This window comes from Pundamilia nyererei, unplaced genomic scaffold (genome assembly GCF_000239375.1).
Source record: "Pundamilia nyererei isolate P.nyererei 1_Seehausen unplaced genomic scaffold, PunNye1.0 scaffold00142, whole genome shotgun sequence".
In the NCBI taxonomy this organism is placed as follows: domain Eukaryota; kingdom Metazoa; phylum Chordata; class Actinopteri; order Cichliformes; family Cichlidae; genus Pundamilia; species Pundamilia nyererei.
This window is the reverse complement of record NW_005187543.1, coordinates 1,427,234-1,443,196: the sequence shown is the minus strand read 5'-3', so window position 1 is coordinate 1,443,196 and position 15,963 is coordinate 1,427,234. Positions and strand designations below refer to the sequence as shown.

The following is a 15,963-nucleotide window of genomic DNA, read 5'->3' as shown; positions in this document are numbered from 1 at the left end:
TTTTTGAGTATCTAAGGGATTCAATGTGAAGTTAAACTTCCACACAAGGAGAAAAAGGGCAGTTTTATTGGTCCGGCCCACTTAAGATCAAAGTTTTTTTCCCACATTCCTGGGTTATAGTTTTGCAGAATGGTGAATGCGAAGTGGGATCTTTAGTCATGCTGTACTTTTGAGGGTTTAACTTCACACCCACTTTGTATAATTAATTCTTCACCTCTTTACCCATGCCAATCCCTTCAGCAGAGAAAGCATGCACCTTTACCTGTTCTGGTAGCTGTAGTAGGTGCTATCCCTCGAGATGGTGCACAATTGTTTGCCATAGCAACACAGTGTCTGTGGTGAGAACTCAAACTGCAGGGTGGGAAAAAAACCACAAAACATTAAGGTACACGTAAATGTGACAATCAGCTTTCATCTAAAGTCAACAGCCAAATAAAGACTAAACTAAGGGTAAGTGACTTTTATCAGTAAGCAGAATGGTGTGCTGCCCTAAGTAGCTTGTGTTGACTATCCAGGATGTGCCATCTTACCTTCCTGCCACAGCAGTAGCCCAGACCCTGCATGACAGGATCGATTTCTGCTTCAAACACTTCTGCCAGTTTGGTGCAGTACTTGTAGACTCGGGATGTTTTACGATTGTACAGCCACGCGTTGTTGAACATGAGCCACACATCTTCCACGTACTGCCACGGTTCCTGGTACTGACCCGTGTCCAGCTTGCGCTTGATGGTGGATAAGTCAATGGGATTCTTTACTATGTCAAAGTAGTCCTACAGGAGCAGAAGCAGAGAAGCAATTCCAGGATTGAGCAAATGACCCATAACAATTCGAAGCTTTGAGTAAAGGCACATCATTAAGTATACTTACAGGGATACCCAACAGCATTGGATCTACAGGTTGTCTAAAAGGCAGGGACTCTGGGTCTTGCTTGTAGAGGGCTTCAAGTGTTGGCATTAGGGCTTGCCTCAGTTCCTCTGGCTTGAAAACTAAAGACAAGAATAAGCCCATGAGGAAAAACACATAAACAGCATACCTATGTCTAAAAATAAAATAATTATTAATAATAATAATGGATTGGATTTATATAGCGCTTTTCAAGGCACCCAAAGCGCTTTACAATACCACTATTCATTCACTCTCGCATTCACACACTGGTGAAGGCAAGCTACAGTTGTAGCCACAGCTGCCCTGGGGCAGACTGACAGAAGCGAGGCTGCCATATCACGCCATCGGCCCCTCTAGCCAACACCAGTAGGCGGTAGGGTAAAGTGTCTTGCCCAAGGACACAACGACCAGGACAGAGAGCCCAGGGATCGAACCGGCGACCTTCCAGTTACAGATACGCTTCCCAACCCCCTGAGCCTGAGCCATTTAGTTAAGGAATCGTGACATTCCTTAACTAAATGGACTCAGTACTGATCAGTGGCGTGCAGCTGGGTTTACAAATTAAATGCCTGGTGATGCAGGCATAAAATTGTGTCTTGTTCAATAGATTTCCACTCCAGACTTAGTTTAAATACTTAAATAACACACATACACACAAAATACTAATACCCATAAAAAATTTGACTTCATGTTAAAATGTCTGAAAGGCAAATGCTGTTCTTTTTTCAAAAACGCTGCCAGTAGATAATGCTGTTGATAAACATTGACAAAAGGGACGAATAAAAAAAAAAAAAAAAAAAAAAAAAAAAAAGGAATCGCACTTATATCACGATTAGGTGTCAATGATTACAGCCTTCTTGGGAAGTGACAAGTGGAACCTGCCTCTGACATCCAGGGCCCAGTTCTCTTTATGCTTTTGAAGTGTTTGCTGTCATCATGCCAGGAATTTAAAAAACCTTCAGAAAATAGTCTCTAGATACTTTTTTAAGTCTGGCAAAGGATTAAAAAGATGTACAAATAAATAAATTGCTCCACCATGAGGAAAATGATCTACAAGTGGCTAAGGCTTCAAACAACTAGTTACTTTATCTGTTAAATTAAAACAGCAGTTCATTGGAATTCCACTATAAGAACCAGATTGCATCAGCCATTAGAGATCACATACGTTTAACATGTACAGGAGACATGCCAGAAAATTCTTTGTTGTCCTATTAAAGCATTAACGCAAAACTACAGTCTGCCAGTGAATACAAAAGAAAGGGCTTTTGACAAGAACATGCTCTGGACAAACAAATACAACACAATAGCAGTCGTTAGGCTCGGACCAAAAGTGGCTTTTCAGAGGAAGCGTCTTGGACCACCTGTTAAGTATGATGGGAAAAAATCTTGTGGTTTGAGGCCGGGGCTGGGCAGCTCACAGCTCAACTATTTTTGTGAAAGATAGGCTATTTCCTTTGAAATGTTGTGGAGTGATTTTAAATAGTCTATGCAAAACAACCCTCAACAATAGAACATTTACAGCTAGCTAACATGTAGCTTTTCATCTGTCTGATGAGACTTGTGGACAATCACGCAAAACTCTTGCACAAAGACCGTCGTGCTAAAAGGGTCTAAACAAGATTTTGAGGCCAAGAGTGTACTTCCTATATACACAGAAAAGCATCCATTGATATTTTAGTGAAAGTGTTGTGGTGAGTGAGTGAAAAAGCCATTTTCCTTGTGCTGCTGTTTAAGTATAACACCTTTAACTTGAGCACTCTACCAAGGAAGAGCAAGCATTTGGGTGTTCAAGCGTGCTGAAAAATACCAAAAAACTATTTCATCCTATGTCTAATTTTTTTACACCTTATATCTAAATATAGTAACATTACTTTTTTTGCGGCTCTGAGCGGTGGTAGTTGACGTGCTGTTGGCCCCACTTTCCTCCTCTTCTTTGGGTTCTGTCTTCACTTCTGGCTTCTTTTCCTCAGTTTCCATTGGTTCCTGCTTTGGTTCTGCTGCATCTGGCTCCTCTTTCTTCACCACTGGGGGTTTGGTTTCTTCCTCCTGATTATATATTAACACAATGACTGTTAACCATCTATCCAACACTGATAAGACAGCAAACCATCAAGCACTTGACACCCATGGAAGCATAACGCCTTAGATTAAGTTACTGAAATCCCACAAGACAGATTTACTGACAGAACTGGTTTATTTGTGGTGGAGAAAGTTTGCACATACCTCCATTTTTACATCATTCTGCGTCTTCAGAGAGCTGCTGTCGTCTTCTTCATCTTTTACTTCACTTTTGGCTTCAGTGCTGCTCATGTCAGGCAGGGCCTGCTGGGAACTCAGTTCAGCCACAGAGCCTGGGGTAGGCACTCTGTTATCTATGCTCGGTGCTGTTTGATGGGACAACTTAAAGCAGAAACAGAAACTGTTTAGTGCTGCCAGTTTTTAAAAAAAAATTCTGATTTATAAGAAAAAACTTTTCCCCTCCTGCGATTAAAATATTGACAGCTAAATTTTATTAAATAAAATTTGAAATATTGTTTGGTTAAAACACCTGGATGGTGCTTTAAAGGAAAGTGAAAAAGGCATAAGCAATTCAAGAGCTGTGGTAGCTTTTCAGGGAAAAACTAGTATCTCACCGGCGTGCTGGGGTGCTGTGCCTGCACAGAGGAGGGCTGCTGCATCTGGCTGGAGGGCTCAGGTTGGGGCTGCAGGGGTGTGAGAGGGTGAGAAGGGTCAGGTGGTGTCCCCAAGGCTGAGGGGGGACGAGGGAGGCCACTAGGTATGTGGGTTGGGGTGGAGGAGGGCCCACCCGTGGACACGGGAGTGGAGGGCTGTGGAAGCATCTGGGAGTGGGTGGGAGTATGGTGTGGCTGTGGCTGCGGTGGTGGTGGCGGCGGCGGCTGCTGCTGGGTGGCAGAGGCACTGGGTGGAGGGGTGGTACCCAGGGCAGGCTGAGCTGTAGGGCCGCAGGGCAGCTGAGAGCCAATGGAGCTCGGTGCATTCAGAGGGAGGTTAGAGTTTTGTGGCTGTTGGAACAAAGGTGTGCGCACTATTAGAATAACTTTACCAACCATTTACAAAGCGTGTGACACCAAAGTCACACACAAAAGATTATATATTTAAAAAGAAACAAGCAATGTGCAATAAAAAGTCTAGGAGAATTAAGAAAAAACCTCAGCATCTTTCTCACCTGTGTGACACTAGCCTGTGACATGGCAGGTCCCAAACCTATATTCACATTCATCGCTCCACCCGCACTTACAGGAAACTGGCCCTGTTGCAGGAACTGGCCTTGGTTGGCTGGCTGAGATACCATGTTATTAGCATGACTACCCATAATTCCTTGAGTCTGAGGCATCCTTGATGGAGACATTCCCATCTGTAAAGTCAAAGAGATCAAATAGATAAATCAAAACAACAGACAACACCTATTATGAAGGTGTCTGCCAGGTAAAATCATTTGTTTCTAAAGGAAATGCTACCAACATGCAAGCTACCACAAGGGCATCCTGCTATTTTTCTGAAGGTCCTGTGGTGTAAACTTAACAGCCTCGGCTGACTCAAAGAAGAATACAGACGCAAACTACACCTGGGACGGCTGTAAGCCCAGGCCTGGGCAGTAGTTTCAGTACAGATTATTCATTAGCAGCTGGTTCATAAATGAATCAAGATCTGTGTGAACTACAGGAAACACATTTTGTATTGATGCTTCCGTGTGACAATAGTAACAGAGCATTAACTAAATATACAGTTAAAGACTCGCGTATTTCACGGTCAAGAAGAGGGAAAAGAAATTTAAGGGAGCAAGCAAGTGAGCTCAGAGAAAAATAACTGCTTTAAGGCAAGAGAAAAGGGAAAGAAAAACAAAACACAAAAACAAAACGAAACAAAGGAGTGTATCTAACCGCTGGCATGGAGTTCATGTTCATCTGCTGTGGATGGTTCCTGGGGGAGGGAGTCCTTGCTCCCATGGGTGCCTGAGGCATCTGTGTATTCTGCACTGCCATTGGGTTAAACTGATTTATTCCTGTGGGGGACAAGTACATATCTTGTTAAGATCCTTGGGAATTAATATAATTTAATAATGCATAACCAAATGGGATATAAGGGAGACTTAACCAGATCAATTTGATATCCTGTATCAGAGCAATTTAACAGGTGTGGACAAATGAAACAAATAAAAGTGGCATTCAACAGACAAACCACTAGAGCATGTTAGAAATAAAAGACGCAAATTCAAGTGCTACCCTCCCCCCCAAAAAACAAAACAAAAACCAGAAGATGAACACATACCTTGTGGTATGCGGGGCATCATCTGATTTTGCATGTTAGGCATCTGTGTAGGTCCATCTGAGAAGACAGGATAAGTCGAGGTTCTTTTAAAAGATTCTTTCAGATAAAAACAGAGATTTGATGAAACATTAAAGTAATTATAACATAAGGTATTTTGGTACTGTCAACTTAGGACAGTCAACGGCTGATTAAGAATTTAAGTTACTAACTAGGAGGTCGAATGGCTTGTCCTGGGCCCATGGGGTTGGGTTGAGGCTGCTGTGGCCCAGCTGGTCCCATGCTAGGCTGATTCTGAAGCCGGGAGCGCCTTTTCTCCTCCAGTTCCTTTTGTATCTTGTAAATCTTTTCTGCCAGGAAGTGGTAGTACTCATCCTAGTGAGGAGGCAAAAAAACAAAAAAAAAAACAAAGGGGGGGATATTTTAAAAATGATTTCATCTCAGTCGCAAGGATAGCTGCACAAAGAGCTTTAAAGATATTCAAAAAGGATGAAGGTGGAATAGCGTGAAATGCTTTATCAAGTTACCCTGCTGTTAGCCGACTCATACATGTCACCCTCAACCTTGCGTGCATAAGCCACCAGGTTCTCCATGCGTCGGTCCTTCAGTGCTGCTGGGTCTGGGGTTGGGAATATGGCTTGTACTCTGATGAAAAAAATAAAATAAAATAAAATAAAATAAGCAAATATAACCTGTTGTACCATATGAGAACTCATCTATCTACAAACACAGCTGTTTTATTGTTGCACTTACAGTTTATGCACCAGATGGGTGCGCAGGTCCTGAGTAACATGTTCATGCCAGGCCTTCCTTAGCCCTGTGGCAGACAGAGGGGTGGCAGCGGGGAGGTTTCCCATGCCTCCTACTACTGACCCATCTGGCATCAGCTGACTGTACGACGGACGCAATTTGAACATAATTTGTAAATAACACTGAAAAATTATCTTCTATAAAATAAAATAAAATTACCGAAGAGACTGAGAACACATATTTATGACTGACTTGAGAGGCATAAATTTATTTTGGGAAGGGCAGTACAGTAGACCTCGTTTCAAGTGATGCAGAAGGAATGAAAAGTCTTACTTGCTAAGCGCAGACAACGAGGAATCAGAGTGCATGCCAGTCTGGTTTGAGGAGGGGGTACCCATGCTTCCTGCCATCTGATTCATCTGATTAGAGCCTGGTAAAAACACAGAAGAATTTATGAAAAACTGGCACAGAAGCAATTATACACAAACTTCTAAACTGGCATTTCGTTTTATTCCATACCTAATGGGTTCATATTTCGCATCTGCTGGTGCTGGGGGCCCTGTGGGTTTTGCTGAGATGGACCCTGGCCCTGCACCTGAGCAGGAGACTGGTTCCCATATGGCAGGCCCAGGGCTTCATAGGCCCTCTGCATGGAGCTGGGGTCAATTTGTGTTGCAGCGCTGCTGATGGCTGTTGCACTGGGCTGGCCAGGTCCAACTGCATTCATGGCATTTTGTAGACTGGCTCCAGATGAACTTAGCGTAGCTGTAGGGAGAAAACAGGATGATAATTGGTTTTGCATTATAAATATTATATTAAAGAATTAACTCAAGTAATAGCCTGCAATAACTGAGGAGTAAATGCGGCTTCAGGTGTGCTTCTATGCTCTCCTGTATTAATAATGTCAGCCTATAAATTGTTAGAAAAAAAAAAAAGATAGTATATGACTATAACAATTTTAAACATAAAAATGAAAAACTTGTTTTTTTTTATGTGAAAATTAAAAAAAACAAAAAAAACCCTACAAATAGTCTTTTTGGGACTTTGACATCCCTGTGCTGCTCCCTGCTGTGTTGATAGCTGACAGGGAGCATGCTGCCTCTGTGGGGGATTTAAATCTGTCATAGGGCTTTTTAACCAATTAGAGAGCATGCTGTCCCAAGAACCTGCCCCCAGTGTTAAAAGCGCCACTGAGCCCCTCCCCTGGGTGTCACATTACAGGCCCAGTATTTCTAGAGGAATCCTCTTGCAGCTCGAGCCCTCACAGTCTGCGAGCCAGCAGAGAAGTGGCAGTGAAACAACCTGCAGGTGGCACCACTTTATACCACAAACATGAGAGGCTTATCCCAGAGTAATGACTGCTTTACTGAAAAGTTACCTGCATTTCAGATATCTGCTTTATAATCCATGTGGGGTTTTTTTCATATGGGTTTAATGAATAATTAAGATTAAAATTATGGAGCTGCTGAAGTTACTTACGCTGCTGATTCCTTTTGTCACTTGCATTTTTCAAAGGCAGGCACACCGGACAGTCGTGCCGCGTACAGTTCTTCCAGTGGGAAATGATCTGTCTGGATGATGCACAGTGTGCAACTGGAGAAAAATAAAGCACAGATAGGAAAAATAGAGTGAGGTGCTGGTGACAGTTAATTCAGGAGAAATCGCAAGACTATTGAACCCCAATATCTACACACTACAGTGAAGAACAGGTGCTGGTTAAATGGAGAAAAACAATATAAAATGTCAAATTTCCAAGTCTATAACTCTTGGATGCCTTCATCACTACCAACAACTGTCAGAGTGAAGCTACTGACTAACAGACACGGACCAAACTGTAGGAGAAACTTGTTTGTAACTTAAGATTCAACTTTTGTTGGGTAATGTCAATCACTGAGGCTTGGTTAATGAAACAATTGGACTGTCTCCATTTAAGCAATAAATCGAAAAGTGACACAATTGTAATCCTCAGCATTTTATTTTAAAGCCACATTTTAAAATTTAAAGTCAGTAATTTTCAAAAAGGCAAATTTCATGGATATTTTTTATTTTTTGAAATTTCACTCAAAACTATTGTGGTAATGGTATATGTGCGAGTCTGAAGAAACAGGTGTTTATTGTCGTTTGGATGAAACTTGCAAGACATCAACGCCCGGTGCCATTTTGTTTAGATGCTAAATGAAATGGCATCAGGCCCACATCACAGGCTTTAATTATGGCTGCAAACACATGGCACAGTAAACCCATCTGTTAGAAGCTGAATCTCGTTTTTATGAGATTATTAGCAGCAGTTAGCAGATAAAATACCAAATTAGAAGAACACGGTCACATAAAAGCTCATATGGGTAGATCCAAGGCTTCTCTTTATTTATTTAACTCATCACTTTCACTCACCGTGGCAGGCTTTGCCAGCCTGGCAGTGGGTCATGTGGTTGAGTACGTTCTTCATGGTGCGGCAGTGGGGCAGGGTGCAGGTCCTCATCTCCCCGTTGGCCTGCTCCCGCCGCTGGCACTTGTGTGCATGCAGCAGCAGGACCAGCTGCTGCTGAATGAGTTTTCGCTTCTCAGGGTCGGCCGTTGGGCCTGCGGACACACCACCGGGAGCAGGGACCATTGATGCTACCTGTTGCGGCATCTGTGATAAACACACAATACGCACACAAGTTAGTGATGGATACGCACAGAGGTGCAAACTCAGACACAGATGTGAAACCCCGGGAGGCAAAAACTTAAATGTGGATATATGATTGATCATAACGTGAGGAGAGGAAAAATATTATTCCTCTGACTGAAGCTATGCATATTTTTTTGGCCTTAGATTTAAGTCTTTATCATAGGTATGAAACCCCACAATGTGATCTATGCGGTAACCTGATGTGCACCTCCCTGGAAATGCAACTACACATGTCATTGCAGGCCAGTATGCATTTCTGGCTACTTTTTAATTGCAGTTGTTTTTTACATTTGTCAGTACGAAAACAACAACTTTCACCTCAATATGATAAATAATCAGGTTTTTTTCCCTTTACAACCAGTCTTTTGCAGATACTCCTGATTACAACTTAAGTGTATGAAACGCAGATTTCCACAGAATCATTTTTCCCCCCCAATCTATCGTCTGTACCCCCATGGACAAGGCCAAAGAGTGTCAAAGAATGTCAGAGACAAGACTGTCGACCTGCACAAGGCTGCAATGAGCTGCAAGACCCATCAAGAAGCAGCTTGGTGAGATTAATCAGAAATGGAAGAAAAATAAATCTTCGTACTCGTTAAGGAGCTCCATGCAAGATCTTGCCTCATGGATTGAGGATGATGATGAGAAAAGATGGTGGATCAGCCCAAAAATACAGAGGAGCTTGTCAACGATCTAAAGGCAGTTGGAACCACAGTCACCAAGCATTACACCATTAGCAACACACAATGCTGTAATCAATCAAACTGTAATCAGCACCTTCAAAGACAACCTGCTCAAGAAGGCACATGTACAAGCCCGTGTTAAATTTGCTAGCTTGACCTGTCATCTTTGAAGGAAGAGAAATGCTAAGTATAACCCAATGAACACCTCTCCACAGTCAGGGATGAAACATTGTGCTTTGAGGCTGTGTTTCTGCTAAGTTTACAGGACAAGTTTACCACACTGAGGGGCCAATACCATAAAATCTTTACTGAGAAGCTTCCCACAGCCAGAAGACTGAAGATTGTAACCTTAGAAGACCCATTCACGACCAATGACCCAAAGCATACTGCCAAGGCAAAAAGGAGGGGCTAAAGAAGAAGAAGATTCCCTCCTGAGATGTGGCCAAACCTGGTGACCAACTACAAGAACATGCAGTGGCCTAGCCAGTCTCCAGAGCTCAATCTTACAGAAAATCTGTGGAGGCAGCTGACGCTTTGAGTTGCCAAGCGGCAGCTGAGAAACCTAAAGGATTTAGAAAGTTTCTGTAAAGAAGAGTGGACCTAAATCTTGAGATGTGTCCAACTACAAAAACATCTTACGCATGTGTTTGCCAGCAAGGGTTTTCCCACATCCTCCAAATTTTGCTTGGCGATCAAATACTTATTTCACTCACTGACATGCAAACAAAATTATAACTTGTGTGTCATATTTTTTTGGGACTTCGATTGATATTCTTTCTCGATTTAAAATAAAACTACCTAAAAATTAGAGACATTTATTTCTAATAGGTGAGCAAAGCTACAAATTCAGCAGGGGATCAAATAATTATTGCCCCCACTGTAAGGAATCGCAGATATTAGCAAATTCCTGGAAGGAGATGACAAAATGTTGGAATGACGATGAGGGAAAATGCAAAATAGTGACAAAACTTTAGAGACAAATATGTCTGCCTCTGCTTACATATTTCCGTCGCAGACATTAGCGTGTTCAGAGAGAACCAGACGGACAGAGAGAGAGAGAAAGTGAAACAATTTCCCATTTCCAGCATTAACCACACACACACAAAAAAAAAGAATTTTACTGACCATGAGGGGACAGAACAGTTAAAACAATAATACCGTAAGTCATCTGCCGGAGTCTATTCTTTTCAGTTTTTCCCCCCACTGATATAATTCCTCCAACTTTAATCTGTTTTTACACACATAAAAACTAGCGCACCCATCTTCCCCCACCACACTGCAAACCCTCCTCACACACATACTCTCTTTCACCAACAAATACACAAGAGTTAACCTACCATCTCTGCTAGTGCACAGCTACATTAAACTCCAACTAAAAAATTAAAATAAAATAAAATAAAAAAAAACCCAAAGAAATGCCCCGTCTGTTTTTTCTTGTTTGTAAGTGAATGATCACTGTAGCCCGTACCCACATCTACACTCAACTGGAAGAGTGCCGTTGCGCTGGTATGAACATGTGTGCGGGCACATGCGCTCCCACACACCATCGCAACTGTCGGTCATGTATGTCACGTATAACATTGCATTAACAGCAAAGACGACATACAGTGTAATCACAGGAAAAAGTGGTAACGACCGTTAATGTTAAATGGATACTCAGATAAGTGAAACATTATACACAAGTGGATTAAAAAAAAAGAAGTCCATCAAAATAACATTAAAACTAGAGTTGCATCCAAACTGTTAGAGCTGGCATTCGCTACATCAAAACAACTCAACTTCAACGGGCCAATTAATAGTCTGAAGCTAATTAAGGTTATTAAAATGCTACAGAAGATTTACTTTAAGGCGTGCTGTGACTGGAAAATTCAACACCCAACCCAAGTTAAAGCAAAAGTCATCCTTTCTTTCTCAAGTCTTCACTAAATTTGGACAAAAGTTGATTTATTTCCAACACTAAATACTTTAAAGAAAACAAATTTTGTTCCATCCTCCATCCCCGACCTCAAACTACCATGCCAACACTGCCAAAAATCTTATAAGACTGTAAGATCTACAAAGATGTTTAAAAACAAAGAACCCTCCAAATACCATTTCACACAGTTTAACCTCTTATCCTGGTTGCTGTCCACTTATGGTCAGTAATAAGGGTTGACTAACATACATTGCTCAATGAGAACAAACTTATGCTACTATGCCATCATGCTGGAAGCATGAAATAAACTTCCTGTTATGTTTCTCTCCCTCTCTTACCAGTGGCAGTAGTGAGAGGTCCATCTATGAAGTCCCAATTAGCCACAGTACGCATTAGGGTGGGTGGATATCACCAAGTTAGAAGAGGTGCGCTTTAAACCATTTGGATGCATTTTTTAAAAAGGCAACAGCGAAGCCCGGGGACTTCCTGCAACTAAACTTGGTTCATGGTGTTGACATACTCAAAGTGCAAAGCAATGCAGAAAACAGTGGAGAACATGAAATGCTCAATAACCATAAGTGCAACGAAATGCATTGTAAGGCAGACCACGCGGTTTATCAAACACTGTTTTTACTGTCCCTGCTTGACCTACAAAACCAGATGCAACGTCACATCTGTTTGATGATCAACAACAGACAGCTGTGGTTGACCAGTCAAAAGCAACAGCTCTACTAGGACTGAGTCACTTTCCCTGTAAGTACGCTGAAACAGACTTGCTGAAGTTTAGCTCCTGGTGCTCATCTCCACAACAGGAAGATGACAGTGGAAAAAAAGCTGAAACCAGGCCAACAGGTACAAGTTCAGGAAGGGCTCAGTAAGTTGTGTCAGAGTAAAAAAGCTAAAATAAGAATTTAATGTGTAGCAGCAAGGACAGAAACTAACTTTAAACTAAAGCCTGGGACGTTTACCCTCGTTTATTATTTTTTTAAACAACGGACGGACACTCACCATGTTTGGCACACTCCCAGCTCCCTTCAAATCAGCAGGGAACTGAGGAAGGTTGTTGGAAATCGCTGTCTTGTTCTGCAGTTGTTGGGCGTTGACCCCCGCTGCCCCCATCTGTTGCACCCCAGGCTGGCCATACTGCTGGCTAAATGGAGCTCCTGGGATCGGCATCTACAGTGAGTAACAGGATGCAGGCTAGTTAGAAGACCTATCGTGCAGCATACCCTCATAGTGGACAGCTCCTTTACCGCTCCACTCACTTGTGTCTCATTGCAAATGGGACAGACTGTAACATACACTGCAAATCCAATGAAGGTCAACAGGAGCCCAAGAAGAGTTTTCCTACTGGGCACCGTAGGAGGTTAATCTGATAACGAACACACAGAACAAATTCAAGCACTCTCCTTTCAAGAAAAGGAGCACTGCTGCTGCCGCTTGTTATAAAGTTTCGTTGTTGTTTTTGTTTATGTTGAAAGCGCAGGTAAAAAACAAATCCTTCAAAGTCTACAAAATGATGGTCAGTCTTCTCATCAGTGTTTCCCAGTAAAGAAAAGTCACATTAAAGGATAATTCCAGTTTAATTCAACCATGTGTTTGGCTTTATGACTCTACTCCACATGTTTCACTTCCACTGTACACAGGGAAACAGGGAATGACACAAAAAAAGCTGTAAATGCTGTTGTGTGAAGGAGCTAGCATGGGCTCCATGCAGTTTTTCAAACCAGCAGATTTTTATACGAATCATTTGTCCTCCGTCTGACTGAAGGTAAACAGAAATTAGCTGCCTTGCATGAAAACTCACGAGCCGAACTAATCACTGACACACACAGTTCAGCATTTCCTCTTGGTTAAACCCCTTCCCCCACCAGTGATTACTCCACATACCACTATGTGGACAATCAGTCATTTGATTTTAAACGGTTGGCCATATTTATTTGCGCCATCGTCCACAGAAAATGATCCCAAACAAAATGAAGATGGATGAAGAGACCGAAAGACCGTCTTGCTTTCCCAGCCAACGAAGGAAACTTTTGGTGAGACGTGTTGGCAGCAGACTTGGAAAATCCTGACGTGTCCATAAGTTATAGTAATCTAACTACAACTAATGAATCTGAAGCTTCGATTAACACTGCCGCCCACACAACGTGTTTTGTAGAAAACAAGTAAAAGTAGAACTAATTAAAATGACAATTTAATGTGCCACCTGCAAGAACAAAAGCATGTGGTTACAAATACTCTTCAGTATCTATGTTACCAAAGTTGTGTGCGTATTGGAAAATTAGCTCAAGGTACATAAAACTCGTTTATTAGCCAGCAAGTGTGACATCTTCTTAAAAGAGTGTTCCAGAAGCTTATTTCAATTTCTTAAAATTACATATTTCCTTTTTTTTTTTTTTTGATGAAATTTCAGTTTCAATCATCTCCCGCGTCTTGGCAGGCTTCACCAGGAGCAAAATTAACAGACTTGATCACACAACATTAAGGCCACACATACAGATACTTCCTTATCAAGAGCTCCGACCACCATTTATTACCACAGCCGACATTAGCTTTTTGTTCCCTTTGATACCCTCAACTTGAACCGTTCTGCTGCTTCTGCTTGACGCTGTTCTGTGGTGGCCAAAGCAGCAGTCTGCTTTGCTTTCGCTGCTGGGCAGGGCTTGCCCAGGAAAAAAAAAAAAGGGAGGTGACAACACAAAGCTTGCACAACAGCTGAGCAGAGCACTGCACTGCTGCCTGCCCCTCCCCCTCCCCCTTCTCCACACAGAGAGACACAGATGCTTTCCTGCTGCCGCTCTCTCATTCACACATTCTGCCTCCCACATGGATTCTCCCACTTGATGATCTGTACGTATTACAGGCAGTTATTGCCTGCAAACGGTGGCACGCGCCAAAAATGACGTGACAGCTTCTGTTGTTCCGTGCAGTGCGCTTTGGTGTTGTTTTAGCTTGTAAGCTGGCCCGCGCAGCACAGCTGGGCTGGAGACACGAGAGCGTGAGCCGTTTGGAGTACAAAGATTTCCAGATGGCTTAGTGGGAGATTGCAGCAACAATTGGAAAACATGAGAACTTCTGCAGAAAACTTTTTTTTAAAGGGTCCAGAAACGCTTTGTTTCACATTTCAACTTCTTCCATTTCAGCGCTAACAAGTTTTGTTTGCAAGTCGAGCAAAGTTGAGGAAAGACACCATAATAAAAGTGGTGGCTTCGCACGCACCTGGAGACAAATACTGCCACATCACCGCTGATTTAGGAAGAGAAGAGGTCAAAACCGGAAGCATTGATTTGAGAAGTCAAAATCTCCTTATGTGTAACCTGTTAATCTCTTAGCTTCTACACTTGACATATTGTCAACCTAGCAATAGCGGCAGCGGTGCATGGCTACTTAAAGTGACTCCGAAACAGCAGTGCTGAGTGTGTTGAGTATAAAAGCGGCCTTACGAAGCACCGACTCTTTCCCCTCATTCTCAGTGGATCTAATTTTCTTATCTTCTTTAAGTATTTACAGTCTGATTAATAAACGTTTATGACAGATGTAAAAATGCTGTACTAAAATTAACTGATTATTTTAAAGTGGAGGTTTTTTTGTCTATTGCCACTTTACTGTATGATGGCAATTCAATTTAATTCTTTCAAAAAAAATTCAAATAATCATGCTATGTTACTTGCAGCTCACATGAATTGTTTGGTCAAAAAAATTAAAAATTGCTCCATATTTAAAAATTGTGTTAGCTATATCTGCCCAAACAAAAGAAACAAAAATATTTATTTTTTTTTTAAAAATCTTACTTTAAATTAACCTTTTTCCTCACAAAAATCACAACAATTTGATCAGACTACAGTCGGTCCACAAGTAGACAACTATGGCGAGGACAGCAGCCATATTGAAATAAGGTACAGTACGTTTTCCTTTTTACAAATCGAATCACAAAACTTCTTGATCGCATGTCATACTGCTCACAAGCTGGTTCAAATCGACCTATTCTTCTTACCCCATTTCCTCACCTCAAACATAATCATGGTGTCTCAGTACGATCAAAAGGTGACAGTTTCAGTTTCGTACAAATGACATAATATATAAGGGAGATTCAAAGCAATACACGTTGTTAAACAATGAAATAACACAAACAGTCCTATATTACTGCGTATGTGTCTATATGAGGAAAGGAGGGGCTTTTTTTCATGTGGCAATGTCTGTTCAAATAATCTTAGTGAGAACTAGCCTGCTGGTTTAACCCTGGTTTCCTGTCAAACCGCAAAGCTCTCAGACAAAAGGAAAGACATGTTCTCACAATGAGCACTTCAAAGTCTGTGAAAGTAAAGATTATCACAACCAACTGCACCAGTAGCACATCATGGAAATTATTTTTCATTCACAAACTTTGACTCGCTTTGTAGAAGTACGATGACACAATTTTCAGGTCTCGTCACATTTGCCCTGGTTGTGTCAACTTGCAGCATGTAAGGCCACAATGACTGACACCACTGACTACAGCCTGAGCGAATTCCTATTCAGAATGTATGTACTTGAATTTTTTGCACTATAAGGCGCACTTAAAATCCTTTGATTTTCTCAAAAATCAACAGTGTGGGTGTAAACTCTGCTTCAGGTCCCAAAGTCAAACGAACACTGCAACATCATTGAGAGATAAAAACGGTCTAAATTCTTTGATCTTTAATAAAATGATCAGCGTTGCTGCTTTACCAGGTGGAACAATAAAGTTTAACATTCAGGCATCCATGAAAACAGAATTTGTTAAATTTAAC

The 15,963-nt window shown here is 41.7% G+C and overlaps 1 protein-coding gene across 1 annotated transcript in view; it reads right to left on the bottom strand.

Annotated features, from left to right (window-relative positions):
- The window catches only part of crebbpb (CREB binding lysine acetyltransferase b), a 41,755-nt gene that overhangs the window by 9,118 nt on the left and 16,674 nt on the right, over positions 1-15,963 (bottom strand). Inside the window, exons 3-19 of the mRNA XM_013913644.1 lie at positions 12,200-12,367; positions 8,314-8,554; positions 7,402-7,515; positions 6,442-6,687; positions 6,256-6,352; positions 5,926-6,063; positions 5,700-5,817; positions 5,385-5,547; positions 5,176-5,232; positions 4,788-4,909; positions 4,073-4,261; positions 3,519-3,908; positions 3,109-3,285; positions 2,757-2,931; positions 868-986; positions 531-770; positions 263-351 (exon numbers count right to left, since the gene is read on the bottom strand). Of these exons, the coding sequence (XP_013769098.1) occupies positions 263-351; positions 531-770; positions 868-986; positions 2,757-2,931; positions 3,109-3,285; positions 3,519-3,908; positions 4,073-4,261; positions 4,788-4,909; positions 5,176-5,232; positions 5,385-5,547; positions 5,700-5,817; positions 5,926-6,063; positions 6,256-6,352; positions 6,442-6,687; positions 7,402-7,515; positions 8,314-8,554; positions 12,200-12,367 (2,843 nt within the window). The remainder of the gene's footprint in view (positions 1-262; positions 352-530; positions 771-867; positions 987-2,756; positions 2,932-3,108; positions 3,286-3,518; positions 3,909-4,072; positions 4,262-4,787; positions 4,910-5,175; positions 5,233-5,384; positions 5,548-5,699; positions 5,818-5,925; positions 6,064-6,255; positions 6,353-6,441; positions 6,688-7,401; positions 7,516-8,313; positions 8,555-12,199; positions 12,368-15,963) is intronic.